We start from the raw sequence: 21,569 nt of genomic DNA on the forward strand, positions 1-21,569 counted from the left end.
TATTATTATTATATATCGAACAATGATCCGCAAAAAATTTGAATTAGTATCTGTTGCATAGTTAAAGAAATGTCACATGATTTAAATTTTCTTTATAAAGACTTTAAAATCTCTTTTTAATTGCCGTTACACTTATTGTTATCGCACAATAGCAATAAAAAATTTGTCAACATACTAAAATATACATACTACCTTGTTATGTAGAAACTCAGCATATTCGTCTTCAGTTTCTTATCTTGTCATTTATTCGGCAAGTTGCCGAAGTATATTCAAATAGACTAGAGAAGATTTAATCACCTAAAATGATTCGTTGGGTCTTTAAGCATCCGTTCGTTACATTTAGTATCGGCAGATCTCAAAGTCGCTTGCCAATTAATTGTCTCTTTGTTGCGCACATATAATATCGTTGCTTACGTCGCCGAACGTTCTGAAAGATAGATCGATGATATTTCCGGCAGTAAATTTTGGCGGGATGTTCGACGCAACTGTCACTAATATCATGTCTCGCACTATGTTCGTCGGAAGACGATACCACTCGAGTGTACAAAAAGTCAAATTCACCTCTTCCGCCTGTTATAAGCAATCGAGTGTTTATTATATTTTGAAAGTGATTCTTGTCATCTTATCTCCTCTCTCGAAAAAGATGTTAATATTAAAAGAAAATATATTATACGTTTGGCGTAATGAAAATTGTAGAAATACATACTGCGACATGGAAGAGAGTGGAGCATTTTGTAATAGTTAACAATTTGCCGCGTTAGGTACGTTACTCTATCCGAAAGAGGCTATCGCTTATCTTACAGAGTGAGTACATCACAAGAAAGCAGCAACTTGCTATATTAAGAGATTACCTGCGTCGTCACGTATTCCCCGATATAACATAAAATAAAAATGTTAATAATAACGGACGTGAGACCAGTTACGTACGAACTCAGGGCCGCCAGATTATTATCTTCCCATTCCTGAGAATGAAACTGATCTGTAGTCGAGAGCAGCAATGTATTCGCTGACAGTACACTCGAACAGGACGCAGTTATTCATTTTTCCTACCGCTATTGCGCAATATCCCGCAAGACATATGATCGTGCTACATCCGATTATCTCGACTAAGTTGCTGTAGCGCAATGTAGTTTCCACCAGATGCAAAAAACTAAAATGCAATTGTCATTTATGTACCCGATTTAGTCGCGAAAAGTGATGGTGGAGAAGGACACGCGCAATATTTATAAAATATTATAAATATTCACAAAATATATTAAAAATATCTGTAACATGCTCTTGTCGACAATCCTACACATCATTTGTGCATAATCAAGATAACACGATATGATAAAAATACAGGATAATATAAAAATACAGAAATATGATAAAATACAGGACTCACTTTCGTATCCTTATCTGGTGTTCGATTATAGCAGCCAGTTTCGCAGCGACATCCCTCTGCCCAGAGTGACTCTCACCGACAAGATCTTCCGTCAATCGCATCAAGACCTCCATCTGAGCACACGCGTGTAAGACGAAGAGCGTGGCTAGGCCGCATATCGTCACCGTAATCGTGTACATGACGATGCCGCAAAGGCACTGCAGAAGGAACACGATCTCGTAATTCGGACTATTCTGCGGGTCAAAGAAAACGTAATAACCGGGATAGGATAGCGATCTGATCGTGACGTTCTGATCGGTAACGATCTTGCCCTTCGACAGTGGCATTATCGTATTGTAGGAGACTCCACTGCAATACATGAACGTGCAACATATGATGAACAGCCGTCTGCTGATATGGGCGTTGCCCATTATTATGTCTCGTGCACCGCTGATGAGCATCGTTTGCCAATCCTCCTTGATGTACCGCAAACAACGTCTGATCTCGCCTCCGAAAATCAATAAATTACTGTACTTAGCGATCGCTATGATCGAGTACAGAATAGGCAGCATCATTTTCCTCTTCTCGATCGGCTGGTCGTCGGCGAACACGTAATAGAGAATACCCGGTACTATGTCGCAATGGAGGAGAAAGTAGCAGATAACCACGAGGGAAATATTGCTTATTTTCTCGATCGCGTTCGGTAGTCTATTGGTCGACGGCCAGATACCAAGCATGCGAAGCACAACGTAGTTCTGTTGGAGAACATATTTCACGTCCTCCTGATAGTGACTATTGCGGAACATCATCTTGGCAATTGCGCGATTTTTCCACCCTTGACCCCCAGGCCAGGACAGTGGCCAGGTCCTTGTAGTTTAATAAAAAAAACGCTATGAAATTACTCCACGACAGCGACGGAAAGAACGCACGAACGACAACATCAAACCGAAATGCTCAGTCAAAGTGGAGAGTGTTCGGATTTGTCAGATTCGTACATGATTTGAGTTCGCTACTTGCAAGTTAAGTCCTGGTTGTTGACCGACGGCCCACACCAGACACGATGTCGCATGTCACATTACGCTTGCGCGTATTAAACATTGAAAAGCTCCGCAGGATGCATAGAAGATAATCATCAAGAAAAGTTTCGCGAATGATCTTGCACGCGACGTGACTTCGCCAGCTGCACGTGCAGTAATATACCATATGTAGAAACTTTGACTTTGTAACTCAAAATATCACTTTTCAAGTGAGTCGCTACCGAAGGGGGAAAGAAGAAAAGAACAAAGGATGAAAAAGAAACTTGGATGACTCTATCAAGCTACATTGTGTCAAGATTTATTGGTGTAGGTAAGATTCATATTTACTCTCAACAATAGAATCGTTATTTTCAATATACAAGATCAACTTTGGATGTCTCGATTCCTAATCCGTTGCTCTAAATTTCTTATTTACATTTCGCAGAAATTTTACCTTCGTGTTTCAAAAAAGAAAGACCGTTCACTTCACCAAGTGCTGTACTAACACGTGAATCGCCTACAGAGCTAATTGAAATAATTTCGACGCAGGTATTGTAAATACAGTAGAAATTTTCGAAATGTCGTCTCATCACGTCACAGTTACGTCATCGCAGCGTCTCGCGAGGAGAATTCGCGGAGCAAATTAAAATACGCCATTGACGTCTTCAAGATCTGCGACACAATATCCCGTTTTCAATAAAAACATTAAAGATCTTGGACGTTTCCTAAATAAGTCTCATTCGAAAATTTTACAAGGATTTGCACAACATCTCACTGCGATCGTAAGACGCAGTATCGGAAGACCAACGTCAATCGCTAGCAGATTAATGCAGTCAGTACGAAACTCGGAATTGCCATGTCCCGATATATTAATTGTCTTTTGCGTAAAACGCAAACCGACATTACTCACGTCAGAGAAAGTGCTCAAAGTCATCGTCATCATTTTCCCGGCAGTGATCACGGCTGGGTATCGGGATATCGCGATTGGTATAATCAATTCAACCGCTTTCTTCGGATGCATTCGATACCATTCGGTCGCGTAGCAAGTAGTACCCACCATTTGACAACGCTCTGTGAGCATATCACCGATATAACAGAATATAAACACGTTGAAAATGATCGACGCGAGCGCGAAGAGGTACATGGAAATTTGCATGAACGACTCATTGTTATTCAAGTCCTGAAATTCAAGACAAAATTCATAATCGCATCTCTCTAAGGAACAGCCCCGCCTAAAAGCCGCTCGAAGCGGTTCTCAAGTTTTTATAGGGATTATTCAACATACGGTTATGATGTAGTAGCCGAGAAGACATATGTTACACGAAGCGTTTATGAATTCCATAAGACATATCTCGGTGAATAAGCCGCTTACGTCAGAAACCAATCTAGAAAATCGCCATCGTCCATGAAAATTCACAATGTTGCTACGGACTGCGGACTAGTGCTCGCGATACCAAAGTATTGCAGTTGAGTATAATGGTTGCAATAAATCTTTGCCGATGGTTCTACTTACTTCAACAAATGCAAATGTCGACTCACTGCGGCAGCGATTCGATCGTCAATGGAACCGCCGTTACGCTGGCCGCCGTCGACAGTTTCCTTAAAAAAGGAACCCAACACGTCACACTGGCCGCATATGTGCGTGACAAAATGTGCCATCAAGCTGCAAATACCGCAGAACGCGCTGTAGACTGTGAAGCCCGACAAAAATTGCAAGCAGTACACGACCTCGTACGCAGGACTGGCCTGTACGATAACAAAACAATTGATATGCAGGTATGTATTCGATTGTGTGCAAATATAATAGAGAATTATTATTAATCGACTTATTATCTATGCATTTCAACACGTAATTTCATCAATTGGGGTTCAGCAATGAAACTACTTGAAAATACATTCTTTCGACTTGATAGTAATTCATGAATATTTCTACACATATGTAGTTTTACACACAATACTGATGTTTTTGTATAATTATAAAAAAAATATCATTAGTGAACACTGAATATTAAGGAATGCTGATGAAAATTTATTTCAATATATTCAATTAAATTTGGCTTATGATATACCAAAGATGTGATGTGATCGTGATGAACCTAACAATAAACTTACCTCGCGAAATGAATCAAAAGTTTACCTTGGAATCAAATACGAGAAATTCGCAGGGCGACGGGTGCAGTCTTATGGTGACGTTGTCCTCAGTGATAATGTTGGGTAAAACCAACGGCAGCATATAAAACAGTATGCCACAACTAAACATGAAGACCACGGAAACGATGCCAAATGTGCGACCCAGTCTAGCGTTCGTCAGCATGATCTCTCGGTCTTGGGCGAGGATTGTATACTGCCAGTCGTCAGCTACGCGATCGACGCAGAATTTCAGTCGATCCTGATGCCACAGCAATAGAACGTACCTCGCGAAAATCGTCACTGTGAAGATTAACGGGCACATCGTACGAAGTATCAGGATAATGCTCCATTTTTCTTTGACTATCAGCACAATCCACGGCACGATGGTGAAAATTTGAAGAAACGTGGCGATCACCATCGACAACCTGTGCAGAGCGATCTTAAAAGCCGAAATATCTTTCTCAATCAACGGCCAAGCACCGATCGGCTTCAACAAGCAAGCGCTAATCTGGACGGCATAACGAAAGTCCGAAATGTGCAATTTATTTTTCTTCGTCGTGTCACTAGCGAGCGTGCTCATGCGCGCGTTCCCTTGCCCGAAGTCAGCCTTTCCCATAATGTGATCTCACCGCCGACTCGATCCTGACTGTCAATCGTGAAATCGGAAATGTGGATTTCCAGCCCAAGAAGCATGCGCAAGATCCGTGCGATGAACTCAGTGGTTCCCCTGAGCACGGCCGTGCATCAAAGTCGCAACTTTGATGATTCGCAATTTGTATTTTGTAATTTTGTAATGTAATCGATTGAAAGTTTACGGGGAAACGGCAGCTGCGCTTGGAAGTAACTGAAGGGATGGAAGGATGAGCTATGTCATTGCGAGGAAGACGAAAGGGGAACTTCTGCCAGGAAAAAATCCTAAAGTTATTGGCAATACGTAATTTTCTGATATTTTTCTTCAAAAGCTCTACAATATGTCGAACATGAAGATCCATTATGTAACTTTGTGTGGCTTGCGTTGACTCTTACTCTGTCCCTCTTTGCATGTCACACACAATCTCATGTTATTTCTTACAAATTATATTATACAGTATATCTAATAAAATCAATAATCTCCTTGACACGTGGTTTACATTATTTTAATATTTAAATATTTCTCACTTGACGAAACGTATTTACATAACTTCTCATGAGGAAACTTCGCGGAGCAAGTTGAAGTACGCCATTGAAGTTTTTAGAATCTAGAAAGTAATTTATTATTACATCGTAATTGTTTCCGTTCTTCAAAATTCACACATTGAGTGTTATCTTGAAATTATTAGCTTCGGTGGTAATGTCCGATTAGTAATATGTTCTATCGCAAATGTCTTTATTTATATTGAGTACCTACATTAGAGAAACTGCTCATAGTCATCGTCAGCATTTTCCCGGCGGTAAGCTCGATAGGATAATTCGACATGATGATCGAGAAAATCAGACTGCGCGCTTTATTATGCGGCAGTCGGTACCATTCGATCATGTAACATCTGGTACCTATCATCTGGCATTGTTCTACAAGCATCTCGCCGATGTGGCAAAAAATATATATGTTAAAAGTGATGGAGACGAAGGCGAGGAAGTACGTGGAAATCTGCAATATCGATTCCTCATTCTTCCAGTCCTACATATGTAACAGTATCAGAAATACGCATTGTAAAATTCATAAAAATAAGCCCATGAGTTCTCATTATCTTTTCTTTCGAATCGATAAACGTACCATAATTACGTAATAACCGAGCAAGCATATGTTACACGAAGCGTTTAAGAATTCTGCTAAACATATTTCGTTCATTATTCTGTCCACGTCCGTGACGAATCTGCAATATTATGCAACGTTATGCGACACATTATGAATCGAAAAAAAATAGGATCTCAGGACGAAGGAATGACAAACTAGTAATGATAATTGGCGGAATATGCTCACTTGAGAATTCGTAGATGACGCATTACGGCGGTGCTGATCCTCTGATCGATGGTACCTTGATTTCGGCTACTGCCATCGACTATCTCGTCGAAAAAGTACTTAAGTATTTCACACTGACCGCATACGTGAGTAACAAATTTGGCAGTCAGACTGGAAATGCCGCAGAACACAGTGAACAGAGTGAAACAGGACAAAAATTCCATTACGTACACCGTTTCGTAAACTGGGCTGGCCTGCGCGTCAAAGCACTACATCACAAAATATATCAAGCAACACATTTTCACATACATATGATAACGTCTCCTGCTCAAATCTTATTTGCGTCGGACATAAACATTTAAAAACCTATAAACGTCTTTAATTCTATGATCAAATTGTAAGATGTGCGTTTTCCTTATGTTTCAGAAAAGCTATGAATAAAATTTAAAAAAAGGCACGATTTTCGAGATTACGAATGAAAAATTCCTACACCGTACATTGAATTGACCTGGGAGTCCAGGATGAGCAATTCGCAGGGATTTGGCAACGGTCTGAGCGTCACATTGCCCGTGGAAACAATTGGCGGTGCCACCATGGGCATAATGCAATAAAGTAGACCGCTGCCGAACATGAAGGACACCGAGACGATCCCGAACAAACGTCCGGATTTAGCGTTCACTAGCATGATCTCACGATCTTCGGCCAGCGTCGCGTTGCGCCAGTCTTCCGCGATGTGGTCGATACACGATTTGATCTCGTCCCGATGAAACAGCAACAGCATGTACCTCAGAAAGACCGTAATAGAGAAGATCAGCGGGCATGCGGTCCTGAGGATCTCGTAAAGGTCGCATTGCGCGGTGAATATGTAAATTATCCACGGAATGATCATGAAGAGCTGAAGAAACGTGGCGAGGAAGATCGTCGAGATATGCGCGATCTGTCCCAACGCGGTATTCTCAAACTTCAAGGGCCAGATACCAACCGGCTTCAATAAGTACAGGCTTACTTGGGTGGCGTAGTGGAAATCCGAAAACCACGGGTCGCCTTGTGTGAGTCTCGGCTCACCCATAATTGCGGCGATCCTTCGTGTCGTCTCTAAACTTAATGACGACGAGACAGGGACTAGTAGTCGGCCTGATGGTCGTGGTAAACTTGTTGGCAAGCATGCGCAAGATGCACTTGGCGTCTTTCGATAGTAATGATTAGAATACGTTCCGATCATTCGCGTCACGCACTTTGTAGAAAGTCTCAGAGAGAAATGCAAAAAAGAATTGTAGTCATGGACAAAGCGAGGGGATATTAAAGACACTTCGGGAAACTTTAAAACGCAAGGGGTATGTACTCTGCTGCGCGGTTACAAAGTTGGCTACTGATTAAGTCGAAATTGTAGTTGCAGTTTGATCGCACTTCTTTTTGCGAAAGGGGAGAACCGCGGCTGAGTGTTCATGTCGTGATACTGAATGTCGTTGTCCGAGTGGTGAATATTCCGTCGCTTTAGCGACAAATTGACAAACACGTGTGAGATGATGGGTGTTGTATTTGTGATTGAGTGAAAGTAAGAAATTAATATGTTATATGAGCAAAACAGTCGATATTTCAATTTTAATTCAAGTTCAATGTTTAATTCAAGTGACGCCTTACGCCGCTACCATTCGAATGAAATTGAAGTACGCCGCTGATGTTTTGCATACCTGTGAACATTCGTCAACATTCGTGGACATCAATTTATGGGACTGCCGATTATTTGAATTTTGAAATTAACAGTACAGCGCGATGGAAATTACTTACGTCGCAGAAACCTTGAAGTGAGATGTCAAACATCTTACCGGCAGTTAAGGCCGACGGACGACTCGACCTGATCATCACCATTATTAAATTGCTCACGTTTTTGGCGGGTAATGTATACCAATCGATGAAGTACGACGTTTCTCCGATCTTTTCGCTCTTTTTGGTTGCAAAAAGTTCAATGTAATTCTGGGATAATCCAGCGCCAATCACTGTATTTATTATTTGTTAAAATAACGGTTCGCACTGCTTACTTCTTCCTTAAGACGATCGCCGATTGATGACAAGGTGAAGATGTTCACCAGAATGGACACCATTAAAATTGTATATATGACCATACCGAACATTTGGTTATCTTCCCATTCCTGAAGTAAGAAAATAAGTAAGCAAATATAAATGGAACGCATACAATTTGACTGTGGGTGCAATAAATCGATCGATGAGGGGATCAAAGACTCCTTACCTTAAAGACTCCGTACTCGAGGAAACATATGATAATGGTGCATCCAACCACTTCCGACAGAAAGATGATGTTTAATGAATTTTCGATCATTTCGGCAAATCTGTTTTAAACATTGCCGACGCATTAGAAAAAAATTTAGTTACCATTAATCGAATCAACACAAATTACAAGCAATTGTACCGCAACATAAACATATTAATCGCTTCAAAAATTTCATATTTCCTAAACATAAAGGTCCGTTTTATCTACCTTCTCTTTGAAAAATATTTAACATTCGTTACTTTCCTTCGCGAAGCTAATATTTTTGTTACAGCGTTAAATGTACGATATAATTATGAATGAATTTCGCGCAAGGAAAGACCAGAAAAATCTCTTCTGACCTGAGAGCTTGCATGTGCTGCGTAATTATCCGGCCAAATCGTTCGTGCAAGTCGTCGGTCCCATTCATGACTATCGCTTCCAATTGCCTACGCGTAATCTCGAACAAGCAGCAGGCGTGCATCACGCAGGTGGCGATTAGGCTGTAAACACCGCAGTTTGTAGACAGGATGATGGTACTGAAGAGGATCTGTGTGACAAAGAGGATCTCGTAGAACGGCGAGTTCTCCACCACGAAGAAGATGTAGTCGCTGAGGTATGGCAATGGCAACTGCGTCGTGTTGTCCTCCTTGACGATTCTCTCCGCCACCAATGGCATAATTATGTGATAAGGCAACGCTCCGCCGTATAACAATCCTAAATACATCACTGTGAACTGCCTGCCAACCTTGGCGTTTCGGACCATCACCATTCGATCTTCCTCGCACTCCACGTCCCTGTATTGTATCTCCATCTGCTGCAAGCAGCGCTTGATCTTGTTCTTGTTGATGATCATCGTCCAGAATTTGATGATGCCGAGCAGACTGAACACCTGAGCGGCTATCACCTTCATGTATCTGGTCAGGTTCTCCGCGTCGAAGAAGGTGTAGATGATATGCGGAACGAGCAGAAAGCACATCAAGCTGAATATGAAGCTCGTCTGGAAAACAGTCCTGACTCTACTGAACGTGGAGCCATCTCCGTAGAGAGGCCAGATACCGACAGGTGTTAAGAGAAATTTTGCGACCTTCACCACGTACTCCGCGTCGGATCTGTAATTGATGTTTCGAACTAACGTGTGACGGTCGACCGACGACATCCGCGCGTTTCTTTTTATTCCTAATTTTTGCTCCTTAATTGCTCGATCGCACTGTGCTTTCGATTCCGACTGCAAGAGCTGCACGCGATCTCCGAGAGTTAACCGTGGGCGCCTGCGTGCAGAAAGTTTGCTCGCAACAGTAACATTGTGTAAGGGTTATCTTCTAGAATCGTCACTACTTTTTTCTCTACGGGAAGGAAAATATCTATAATTTCAGCGTTTACGCAAGCGCTGTGGGATAACAGTTGGACAGAGGGACGAAAGCTTACTTTGTTGCGCTGTCGATGGCAATCAAAAGTCGACTCAGACACGTCAGATATATCGTGTAATCTGCTTCGATATATCTGACGTGTTGAAAATATTATTAGAATCGTCCAATTCTAGATTAATAAATAATTCTTTATTCCCTTCATTTTAATAAAAGTGTTCAAATTTGTATTGTTACACAAGTGATCGAATAGGAGAGCAGAAATCCATACGAATGGGAAGGAGATCTGTGCAACTTATATATTTCGTATAAATTCCACGTTACAATTCCACGTTACGAGTCGCACGAGATGCATGCGGAGCGTACAAGATGAGACTCAGATAGCCGCTGCTTCCATTTTGAGCTACGTCCATGTAAATTCGACGATAAACTTCTCAAAGATTCAGCAATTATGCAAGTTCTCGTCCAGATGGATATATGTAGTCGCACTCCGTCGCGCTTCCCCAACAGAATATTTAAAACAAAGAATAAACGCATCTTGTCGACCAACACGCGCACATCTCGTTGCCTTGACGACTTCGTCAACAACGCCGCTGCTCGCGCCAGCGCCGTCATTGTGTTTCTGTTGCTCCTTCCCTTAAAGGCTCTGGACCGTTTCGAGTGGTGTCGTGTAGTTCGTCTTTTTGAATGTGGGTGAATCTTCTCATAAATTTAAGAAGCATAAGAGTTCTCCTTCCCGGGATCGTTTAGCGGGCCCTGAGGACAAACTAGTGTGCCTAATCGACGTACTAGAGCGCAAAGAGGACAAGACGTCTCGGCGTTCCCTTGTTCCGTCTCTGTCCTCATCGCCGAGTCGTCCGACGTCTCCAGAGTTTCCCGCTGAACCACGGTCGGATAATTTTTTGATGCCGAAGACTGAGTCCATCCCGGTAGACTCTGTCCCGGATGTCTCTTGCGTGGCAGCGCCTGCAAGTCAGGAAAGGCCAGTCCAGTGAGACACCCCAGGTGTATACGTGCTTTCTGGAGTTTCTGGACCTATATTTGGAGAATATAGGCGGAAAAATCGACACGACCTTTCGCAGCTGTCGAATAACTCCGTCGGTGTGCAGATTCGCCCAAGAGAGATAATGTCACCTTTGCCCATCTTCTTATCCCGGAGGTTATGCCTTCCGATGCCCCGCAGTCGCTTGTTTTTTCTGTCCGACGATGCTCTCACTAGAGAATTGTTTCGCTGTGGAGCTTGATAAAGTGGAGATGCCGCTATGGAATAATCATATTCTTGATTCATGGCGCGACCTTATACGCAAGGGCCTCCCCGCTGAGCAGCGTGACCTCCTGCTAAAAAAATATTCCCCCTCGGAACTCTTCAGTTTTCTCTCTGCTCCGAAGCTGAATCCGGAGCTTCGATCAGGATTGCGGAACAATTCTTTTATCAAGAGAGATAAATATTCCAGCAGAGACCAGAATCAGGTTGGTATGACCTTATATGCTCTTGGAGCAGCAATTTCGGATTTACTCCAACCTGAGTTGCAAGGTTCGCTGGTCCCTGCTGCACGCGCTGCAGTACTGAAGATCACGGAGGGAGCAAAGATCTTAGCCGATCCTTTTTATCATCTTTCGCTATCCCGGCGTGCCCAAATTGTACCTACTTTTAATCTGCTCGCCAAGAACACAGCGGACTCTCTTCCTCCAAACGATCTCCTTTTCGGTACGGCTTTTGGCGAGGAACCGAAGAAAGCTTCTTCCTTGGAGCTTTCGACCAAGGAATCCTTGGTCGATGTAACTGGTTTCCTTTATTTAACCAGCTTCTCGTCGGTCAGCCTCTTCATTTTAGTATTATCTAATATTACATGTTATCCTCTCCTTTCAGCGAGTATCATCCAGCATGGTCTCACCTTTCCCTGACGGTCGCGAGGTTATCCGCCAAGCATTCCTGAAGAAGGGAACACCGGTTTCAGCAGTTGACGCCATGCTCGCATCGCTCACACCTTCCACCTTTTCCCAGTACTCTAGACCAGAGCTGGACACGATCTGCACATTTCGGGCGAAATTCAGTAGGTGACACCTACCGTCCCCCTCGCACCGCTCCGCGCTCAGCGGCCGGGGTGATGATCGCGGTACACTCAGGCCCGTCGCTGTATAAGAAATCAGTTGGGGCGTTACATTATCATTAAAATTATTTCAATAAATTTCTGTCGATCAGTAGAGAGGAAATCTCTCGTGGGTGAAGACATTGCGTGACATATACGACTGTTAGCAGTACGATTTATTGTTCAATAGCAATGGTGTGATAGCTTTGCTGAAATAAAATTGAACAAAAACAGAGTGAGATGTGTCGTACGCGATGACGGTAACAATATGACCTATCATGTACATGTTAGTCGATGCTTTGTACGACGATATTCGTGAATCATGTTGTCATCGCTCGTATAAAATTGAAATATGCCGCTGACGTTTTGCAGACCTGTAAACGTTTGCAGTGCATACAGCGAATTTTGTTTGTCATTTTTTTTTTCAGATAAACGTAACGGCGAAGAATACCTACCTCGCAGAATCCTTGGAGAGAGAGATCAAATATTTTCGCGGCGCTTAATGTTGAAGGACGGCTCGATCTTATCATCACCAAAATTAAATCAGTCACAATTTTTGTTGGCAAATTATACCACTCGATGAAGTACGACGATTCTCCTACCTTCTCGCTCTGCGTAAAATATCAATATTGACTGACTAATTAATTCAACATGATATTTTAATGTTTTATAATATCGCTATATGTAAGATGATATTATAAGTTGTAAATTTTCTGTAATTTCTGTTAAAAACTTTCTACCTCTTCTTTAAGACGATCACCGATGAATGTTATAATATAGACATTTACGAACATCGACGTCATTAGGACAAAATACGTGCCCATAGCTAAGTTTTCTCCGTCCTCCCATTCCTAAAATAAACTTGAGCCAATGAATGAAACTGAAGTAGAGATTTTGCGCGGGTATAATATTTTGAAGAAAAGTATACCTTGAGTACTCCAAACTCCAAGAAACATATAATAATAGTGCACCCAACCATTTCGCATAAAAAAACGATGTTCAATGATTTCTCAATCATCTCAGCGAATCTATGATGCATTTTATCATGCGTAAATAAAATTAACACATGAAAGTGAAATCTGTCTTTTTACATTCTAATCGCTTGTATTTCATCTATCAAGAAGCAACACTCATGCTCTCCTCAATTGTTCAATCTGATATTGTTTGTCAAGTATAATATGTAGCAACTTATAAAGTACATATTTCACACGACCTGATAAGAAAAAAATAAGCAACTCTACACCAAATACTTGTAAATTCGTCTCACCTAATGGCTCGCATGTGATTTTCGATTATCCTCCCGAGTTGTTCGTGCAAATGATCGGTCCCATTGTTGAGAACCATTCCGATTTGCCTGCGAACGACTTCGAACAAGCAACAACCGTGCATCACACAGGTGGCGATCAAACTATAAACGCCGCAGTTAGTGGACAGGATGATACTGCTGATCAATATTTGCGAGACGAAGATGATCTCGTAGAACGGCGACTTCTCCACCACGAAGAAGACGTAATCGCTCAGATATGGCAAAGGTATTTGCGTCGTGTTGTCTTCCTTCACGATTCTCTCCGCCAACAACGGCATGATTATATGATAAGGCAAAGCGCCGCCGTATGACAATCCCAGATAGGTCACCGTGAAGAGCCTGCCGATCTTGGCGCTTTTCGCCATTACTAGTCGGTCTTCCTCGCACTCCACGTCTCTGTACTGAATCTCCATCTGTTGCAAGCAATACCTGATGCCGTCTCTGTTAACGATCATCGTCCAAAACTTAATGATAGCCAGCAGACTGAACACTTGGGCACCTATGACCTTCATGTATCTGGTCAAGTCTTCCGCGTCGAAGAAAGTGTATATAACATGGGGGATAAGCAGAAAGCACATCAAACAGAACATCACACCTGTCTGGAGGTAAGTCTTGATCTTGTCGGAAGCGGAATCACCGCGGTAAAGCGGCCAAATACCGATGGGAGTCAACAAGGTCTTAGCCACCTTCACCACGTACTCGGTGTCGGATCTGTAATTGATGTTCCGAAATAGCGTGCTGTCGTTGCTCGTCGACATCGCCGAGAATTTCTGTTTTTGTCTTTTTTGTCGACCACGTTCTAAAAATCCCGACGACTGGTGGATACGAACAGTCGCCTGTATACAAAGTTCGTCCGTCTACGGCGATTTTCTATAGGTATTCTACCACAATCGACGTAACTTTTAATAGAAAAAAATACATGCAATTTCAACGGCGAACGCATGCGCCGTGGTGGGGGCGGTTTAGTCTCTTCCAATCCAGGGTTCGCTTTTCCACGTCGACTGGAAATACAAGAAAACGATCTTCTAAAGGACGATTCTCGGCGCAATGAGAACTCTCGCAATTAGAAATTATGCCGTTTTTTGAATTTCGTCATATCTGCAATGTCATTTCTCAAGCTTCAGAAGATAATGGGTGATGTCACAGATACGAAATGCTAATATAAAAAGACACATCTGGGAAAATTACCGTGCTTCCGAGTAAATGCAGCACGCACAAGCAGTGACTCAAGTGAGCACTCGACATATCTATCGATAAGACGATATTCTCGCATTCTTTCGCATTACGAGGAGCAGTGAGACGCGATTTAAGGCGATTAGCGCGGATCATTAAATTCCAGAAGCGATCACAGCAGAGCTATCAACGTCGTGTTCGTCGCATCACTATGGAAGTCAATCGTGATAGTGTTCCGTCACAGAAACGTCAGCAAACATCGAAATACGCGGGTGCGTTGTTTGCAGGTACGATATGGGACTTGCAGGAAGGCACGATGACGATGTTCGCAGCGGAGATTGTTGGTACGGGTATCCTCATATTTATTGGGTGCATGGGGTGCATTGGTACGATGGGACCCGAACCACCCCCACCAATGCAGACGGCACTTACTTTTGGCCTGACGGTGAATCTCATAATTATGGTACGTTGGTGAGCACACACATACCCACACACACACACGCATAATTCATTTAAGCGCACCTTTCGCTCCAACAATAATTAATTACAATTTTAATACCGAGTAATAATGACTTCCTATACGCACATGAGACAACTTACGCGCATTACTAAGACTTCTGGTCTCTCACCGTAGAACTCTTGCTTGATGACGTCAGCAGTGTCGGAAATCCATGTTAAAAATTTCTACGGATTGCATCAAAATAAAAAGATACATCTATAAAATAAAACATACAATATAAAATTTCTCAGATGCTTGGCCACGTAAGCGGAGCTCACCTCAATCCAGCCGTCACCATCGGTGCTATTATCGTAGGACTGAAGACGATTCCGACCGCCATAATTTACATCCTAGGCCAGTTCGTCGGGGCCACCGTGGGATACGGACTTTTAAAAGTGCAAACTCGCTTCTTACATTATCGCTATTAATATCAGCATCTGTGACGTGCAAAATAAAACGCTATACATTTCGCAGACAATAACACCGGCAGAGCTGTTCAGTAACGGCGACCTAAACTCAACCGTCGGTCTTTGCGTCACAGTCGTTCATCCGGGAATTAACAGCATACAGGCTGTACTGATCGAGGTATTTTGCACAAGTTGCATTCTCTGCGCAGCTTGCGCTACGTGGGATCCACGGTGCGCTCATACGACAGACTCGACCGCTCTCAGATTTGGCCTCTCGGTCGCTGCCATTTCGTTCGCAGCGGTAAGATTATTCTTGACAATGCAGAGTTTTTACATTCGCTATATTCACATTCATTCTTAACTTCAATCGTTAACTTCAATCATTCTTAACTTTCTATTACTGTTTAAAACTGTTCTCTTTGCATATTTTAATGATGTTTTACAAAAATCGTTGGTTTTACATAAGCATGATTTTGTTTCAAGAAAATTGCTATTCTACATTAATTCGACATACGCCCGAAGATTAATGCAAAGAAATATATGATCGAGGAAACTAGTCTACTAAATTTTTTCTATCGTTCCAGAGCCCTTACACAGGATGCAGTATGAATCCTGCGCGAACATTCGGTCCTGCCTTTTGGAATAATGCTTGGAAAGATCAATGGGTAAATTTCGAAAATAAAATCTTTATTATCTTTATCTTTTAGAGAATTTATTTTACAATTTTTTTTTACTTTATTATACATTAATGTCATTCGTTATATAATTAATTATATTTTTTCTTTCAATTAAATATATAACATAACTTTCAATTAAATATATAACATATATAATACATAACAAGCATAACAAAGTTCATCCATTCAAGCAAGTTCCATTTATTTACACATATTTATAACATCAGCTAATTATAAATTGTTATTAAATTGAGATTTTTTATTTTCTCAGATTTATTGGCTCGGTCCCAGCTTGGGAGCTTTGCTTGGAACGTACGTCTATCAAGTGCTATTTGCAGAGAAAAAAATTAAACAAAGGGACTCACTTGCTCAACCGATGAAAAGTTCTTTAGCATATTATCACAACAGAATGTAACATAAATATCATTTATATTATTATTTATCATTCAATGCAATCATTTAATGCAATTTCTTTTATTCATGTTATTAGTTCATAATTTATTACACGCACAATAATATATAAGACACAGTCAATGATTCTTTTTTGAGACTAATGTTTATATATCAAAACGTAAACGTTCCTCATTAAAATAGAACGTCTGCGTTAATAAAGAGGTGATGTAATATAGTATTTAATTTTCGGGACTTATTTTATTCGAGTCTACTATAATAATAACCATATTGGTATCTAATCTTTGATTATATCTTGTTCTTATCTATGTTCTTATTATTTAAATTTTCAGTTGAATTCTATAAAGCTTGTATAATATTTTATAGTACATTTTGTAAAATCAGCACCATTATTTTTTATTTGAACGTATAAATTGCACAACTTTCGTATAAAGTAAATATTCTGATCAAAATAACATCAGTATATAGACATTTCTTTAAAGTCAGTTTTATTTTTAAGTAGATATGATATAACAGATGGATATAATTCAATGAATAACTAAATAACTAAATAACTAAATATGAATGAAAAATATGATATATATTAATTATATCTATTTTACCTATTTTCTCTAAGTTATCATCTATCGGTTACGTCTCCTTTAAAGTAACTTTAACTTGTAGATGGCGGGTGTAACTCAACAAGGTATGATATCGCCGACGTCATGTCTTTCAGTTCTAGTTTAGATATTTTCAAATTAAACGCATATCTCTAAATATTTGTATATCATAACTAATTAACAAAACAAAACAAAATATTTTTTTCTTGGGAAAATTGCTACACTGTACAATTTATTATGTTTAACTTTGTAAGGTTTATTTTTCATACACATACATGTAATATTTACAAATATCAAATGTAATTAAATTTTAATATGTATATATTTAAATGGGTTTGTGTGACAAAAAATTTTTTGAAAAAACTGCAAAACATTAACAAGATTATGTATAATAACGTAATTTTTTCTTTTTATTTTATATCGAAATTATTATTTATTCTTCTTTAATAATTACAATTATTATTTTTCTAATGATCACAAAATATCATTAAAATTATCATAGAAATTATTCACCGATACAATCAATTAAGATCAGTGAGTGATAAGAAGATTCTTGTGTGATCGAAAAAATAGTTAATGAATACCTGCTAAAGTTATATACATTTGCTCAATGGATAACAGTGAATGAATCGACTGTAAATAAAGGGTAAATAAAAATACTTGTGCTACGTAAATTACAATACGTCGTTCTATATTTACTATATGCATAAAAATTTATAATTTTTTAACATGTTCAGTTTATTCTTCCAAAGATATATCTATTGTATTTTAAGGCACCATTCATTTTCCTTCGCAGTACGAAAATAAATCGTTTTCGTGGGTAAGATCTAATATACTTGGTCGAAGGGCAATCTAGAGACTTCTAGAATATCAGAAGATCCCATGCTTTATTTGTTGCCATGTTGTGTCTTGTATTATTTTTATCCGCTTACTCTTGGACGAAGCGTGGGCTTGCTTCTTCTCGGAGCACACATACGACTTTATTCCTCGCTATGACACTTGACTTTTTCTTCAAAGGCAAACACAGAATAAAATAGGAAGATAAATAAACAAGTTGCACACGTTTGTTAAAATTTAAAATTTGCACGTGTCACAAACTGATAATAATAAATTATTATTCTTTACGAAATTCTCTTTCTGCTGTTAGTGTAGAGATGTTCAATTTTATTTGCATAGATATATGCAGGATAAAAAGATTAATGTAAAAGAAATGTAAATTATTACATCTTTTCAGAAATGCAAATTATACGATGCATACTGATGAGAGACGACACGTGCGCGATAATTAAATCTCTCTCTCTCTCTCTCTCTCTCTCTCTCTCTCTCTCTCTCTCTCTCAGCGGGAGCTCTCAAATGCGCATTGAATTTAGCTATGTACAAACTATTGCGCATTTAACTATCTAGAGCGATATAATTTTGATGAGATGATTTTTTACGAGCAACCATTCCTGCACGATAAAAACTCTAGTATATAATCTTTTACGGTTAATTACAGTTCATATAATTGCACGGCAATTTATTCGCTGGCGTCGGATGCACCGACCGGGCAAATATCGTGCTACGAGGTTCATCAACCTTCACCTAGCGACACACTCTTGCCAGCTGGGACTTGGTCACAGATACGATCAATAATAGGGCGTTTCACGGAGGTTTCGAGGATACGCCCGGCCATATTCACATCCGTGTCGCGGCCCTTCCGCACGGAGATACTTGCAGCATTGTCATGCCACAAGTGTCGCAAGATCGTTGCAAACCGGCTGCTGTCGTCGACCGGTTGATCCCGCGACCGGAATTTGAGATTTGCGCGAGACGGGCTGCGCCCATATAACCCTGTACGACTGCAACATCGTCCCGGCCGACGTGACTGTCGAGTTCAAGGTCGCGCGGTACTGGCGAAGCAACTAAAATTAGTACGAGCAGGTTATATCGTGTGCTCGGAGGAGCACGAAGCCGCAGCCGAGAGTTCGTTATTTATGTAGCGAGTTGATGAGGGTAACCGCGATACCTTGGCGAGGAGAGGCCTCATGTCTACTTAGTGATCGTAGGGGAGAGAATGTTGCGACGCAGTACTTTCTTTTTTTTCTTCTTCTTCTTCCTCCTCTTCTTTTTCGCCAAATGCACCTCACTGCGGTTCGATTAGGAAGAACAGCAATTTTAGTTCCTGTTGCATAATAACTGCTTGCTGTTACACGAGAATATTCTCCCGGCTCCGGCGAAGTATAAATAACTTTCCAAACTTAATACGGTCTGGGTATATGAAGGAGAGGCTATGACTATACGTGGGTATACTTTATCCCGCCGCCAGCATGTCGTGTATTAAGGGAAAAAACTTGCGTTCATATTTTTATTATGGCATAGGAAAGTTATTTGCGTGAAGATCTTAACATCGATCGCAAGGATTGCGACGTTGCATATATTTTCCTCTTATAACACTCATAGAGACGTTTTTTAATCAGTTAATGATCCTCGGTTATTCTCAGGCACGAACGTGGAGAAGAACAAAGCAATGAAACGAACGACGAGCGACGAGATGCGTTTATTTTGTTGCTTGGAAACAACAAACACTCGCGCACTTCCTATGCATTACATCTATAACTCGCTTCGCGCATCTATCGATTAGCTGCTGCTGTAGCTGTACCTCGAATGCTCTGAAACACGATGAAAGCGCTTAAACTGCGATGCCAACGTTTATAACGATTTGCTGAATTTGCTCGTTACAATTGTCGCAATTATTTCGCAGGGTATCAATTTATCTAAAGAAGAAGATTTATTATGATAAAGAAGAATGAGAAAGAAGAAAGATGATAAAGAAGAATTATTATGAACCGCAGAGATGTAAGATAAAATTAATACCATCAGCGTGATCACAATTCGAAATATAATATTTCGAAATATGCGGAGAACGTGTATATTAGATAAATATACACATTTATTAATCTCACTAAAGATAATATCCCTGAATCTCACGTAATTCTTTATCGCTATTTACACGACCGCACAATCAGGATGTGAAACCGCGCAAAGATACGTCGCACATTCATATCGCGTAACTGAAATTTATCCACAAAAGCGATATGTTCCATAAACAATGAGTTTAAATCATAATTTTCGCGGTGTATGTCGTCTGGAAACACGACGCTCATCAATCGTTCATTAATATGTTTACACAGGTTTACACAGGTGAGGATTGGAATAAAATATATCGATGAAGAGGGAGAGAGAAAGAAGGAGAGGAAATTTATTAATCGCAGTCTATCCTTGCAAGCTGGTCCAATGGCAAATCTTCGTTGCAACAAAATCGCCTAGTCGAGATGATTGAAGAGAGAGAGAGAGAGAGAGAGAGAGAGAGAGAGAGAGAGAGAGAGAGAGAGACATCGTTGAGAAAGTTCCCACAGATCATCATGCTGTTCCCATTTAATGCAACAAAGTTGGTAACCGTCTCTACCTTCGCATTTCATTACGCCGTTCTGAATGACACCTGAATGTAACGAGGTATCGCACGGCACATTGTGTATATATTTCTATGAAGTATACAAGTAGTTCCTTCACCCTTCTGTCGAGCTTAATCCGCCGTTCCGTTGTTAGCGGCCTACAAAAAGGCGATCTCGTAGGGAGAGATAAGTATCTGACGCGCGCGACCCTTATACCTCCTGAATAAAATTGCATTAATTGCGTCTGCTTAAGCAGAGCGGCCTTTGTAGCTGAGATACGCCGGGTTGAGCTAACGAGCAATATGAAAAGGAAATCGATAGAGCGGTATATGATACACCAAAGAGGAACGAACGTAATGTTATGCAACCTGGTTGTGTATCTCCGTTATATTATGCATCGGATACTTCGCTTGTTACAGCTTGATGGCTGTACATCGAGGCCGTTACGGTCTTCGATGTGCGAACGCGAAGATTAATTTTTCTCCTTTCCTTCTCCTACTATCTCTCGCTCTCTTGTTATTCGGTTCAGGTGCACGCATCTCTCCAATTAAAGCTTCGCGGTCAGTGTTCGCCACTTCGAAGTTTACATGGACGTACGGTAGCGTCGCAATATGCGTCTGCAATTGTTGACGACGAAGTCGCATTAGCATGGAAATTGCACATTCTCGTGCTATCGCCGGGTCCCACGTCTTGCCGCATAGCGAGTCAACTCGGCACTCGTGTGTGTTTGCAAACACATTGCGTCACACGTAGCTGCCCAACCTCGACCGCGCCTGAAAATTTCTTAAAAATAGCTGTCATTCGCCTCAAGAGCTGATAAAAAACTTCACCAGCCGGGCAGAAGGTCACTCGGGCTTGGCTGCGCAGTACGGATATCCCGCCGCAAACTCCCCGT

The 21,569-nt window shown here is 40.8% G+C and overlaps 7 protein-coding genes across 7 annotated transcripts; 1 reads left to right on the top strand and 6 right to left on the bottom strand.

Moving 5' to 3' along the window:
* Positions 1 to 31: 31 nt before the first annotated feature.
* On the bottom strand, positions 32 to 2,415 carry LOC105188563 (uncharacterized). The gene is made up of 4 exons (XM_019843844.2): positions 1,385 to 2,415; positions 1,051 to 1,150; positions 852 to 962; positions 32 to 427 (listed from the first exon to the last, which is right to left on the bottom strand). Exons 1-4 carry the CDS (start codon positions 2,170 to 2,172, stop codon positions 356 to 358), a joined length of 1,071 nt encoding a protein of 356 aa, XP_019699403.1. The 5' UTR covers positions 2,173 to 2,415; the 3' UTR covers positions 32 to 355.
* A 261-nt stretch (positions 2,416 to 2,676) lies between these two features.
* LOC109504344 (odorant receptor 4-like) lies at positions 2,677 to 3,547 on the bottom strand. The gene is made up of 2 exons (XM_019843848.2): positions 3,290 to 3,547; positions 2,677 to 3,051 (listed from the first exon to the last, which is right to left on the bottom strand). The coding sequence occupies exons 1-2, from the start codon at positions 3,533 to 3,535 to the stop codon at positions 2,980 to 2,982; spliced, it is 318 nt and encodes a 105-aa protein (XP_019699407.1). The 5' UTR covers positions 3,536 to 3,547; the 3' UTR covers positions 2,677 to 2,979.
* A 90-nt stretch (positions 3,548 to 3,637) lies between these two features.
* LOC105188564 (odorant receptor 24a-like) lies at positions 3,638 to 5,134 on the bottom strand. The gene is made up of 3 exons (XM_019843847.2): positions 4,517 to 5,134; positions 3,893 to 4,125; positions 3,638 to 3,764 (listed from the first exon to the last, which is right to left on the bottom strand). The coding sequence occupies exons 1-3, from the start codon at positions 5,123 to 5,125 to the stop codon at positions 3,656 to 3,658; spliced, it is 951 nt and encodes a 316-aa protein (XP_019699406.1). The 5' UTR covers positions 5,126 to 5,134; the 3' UTR covers positions 3,638 to 3,655.
* Positions 5,135 to 5,684: 550 nt separating this feature from the next.
* LOC105188565 (odorant receptor 13a-like) lies at positions 5,685 to 7,674 on the bottom strand. The gene is made up of 5 exons (XM_011150087.3): positions 6,957 to 7,674; positions 6,470 to 6,702; positions 6,263 to 6,362; positions 5,897 to 6,166; positions 5,685 to 5,747 (listed from the first exon to the last, which is right to left on the bottom strand). Exons 1-5 carry the CDS (start codon positions 7,668 to 7,670, stop codon positions 5,694 to 5,696), a joined length of 1,371 nt encoding a protein of 456 aa, XP_011148389.2. The 5' UTR covers positions 7,671 to 7,674; the 3' UTR covers positions 5,685 to 5,693.
* Positions 7,675 to 7,967: 293 nt separating this feature from the next.
* LOC105188566 (odorant receptor 67a) lies at positions 7,968 to 10,127 on the bottom strand. The gene is made up of 5 exons (XM_019843842.2): positions 9,077 to 10,127; positions 8,697 to 8,796; positions 8,488 to 8,598; positions 8,237 to 8,392; positions 7,968 to 8,139 (listed from the first exon to the last, which is right to left on the bottom strand). The coding sequence occupies exons 1-5, from the start codon at positions 9,871 to 9,873 to the stop codon at positions 8,086 to 8,088; spliced, it is 1,218 nt and encodes a 405-aa protein (XP_019699401.1). The 5' UTR covers positions 9,874 to 10,127; the 3' UTR covers positions 7,968 to 8,085.
* Positions 10,128 to 12,433: 2,306 nt separating this feature from the next.
* On the bottom strand, positions 12,434 to 14,532 carry LOC105188567 (odorant receptor 13a-like). The gene is made up of 5 exons (XM_011150090.3): positions 13,439 to 14,532; positions 13,100 to 13,199; positions 12,912 to 13,022; positions 12,627 to 12,782; positions 12,434 to 12,545 (listed from the first exon to the last, which is right to left on the bottom strand). The coding sequence occupies exons 1-5, from the start codon at positions 14,233 to 14,235 to the stop codon at positions 12,492 to 12,494; spliced, it is 1,218 nt and encodes a 405-aa protein (XP_011148392.1). The 5' UTR covers positions 14,236 to 14,532; the 3' UTR covers positions 12,434 to 12,491.
* Positions 14,533 to 14,534: 2 nt separating this feature from the next.
* On the top strand, positions 14,535 to 16,774 carry LOC105188513 (aquaporin AQPAe.a). The gene is made up of 5 exons (XM_011150027.3): positions 14,535 to 15,113; positions 15,401 to 15,544; positions 15,624 to 15,857; positions 16,141 to 16,221; positions 16,505 to 16,774. The coding sequence occupies exons 1-5, from the start codon at positions 14,862 to 14,864 to the stop codon at positions 16,646 to 16,648; spliced, it is 855 nt and encodes a 284-aa protein (XP_011148329.1). The 5' UTR covers positions 14,535 to 14,861; the 3' UTR covers positions 16,649 to 16,774.
* Positions 16,775 to 21,569: the final 4,795 nt, after the last annotated feature.

Source organism: Harpegnathos saltator, unplaced genomic scaffold (genome assembly GCF_003227715.2).
Source record: "Harpegnathos saltator strain DR-91 unplaced genomic scaffold, Hsal_v8.6 scaffold115, whole genome shotgun sequence".
Classification (NCBI taxonomy): Eukaryota; Metazoa; Arthropoda; class Insecta; order Hymenoptera; family Formicidae; genus Harpegnathos; species Harpegnathos saltator.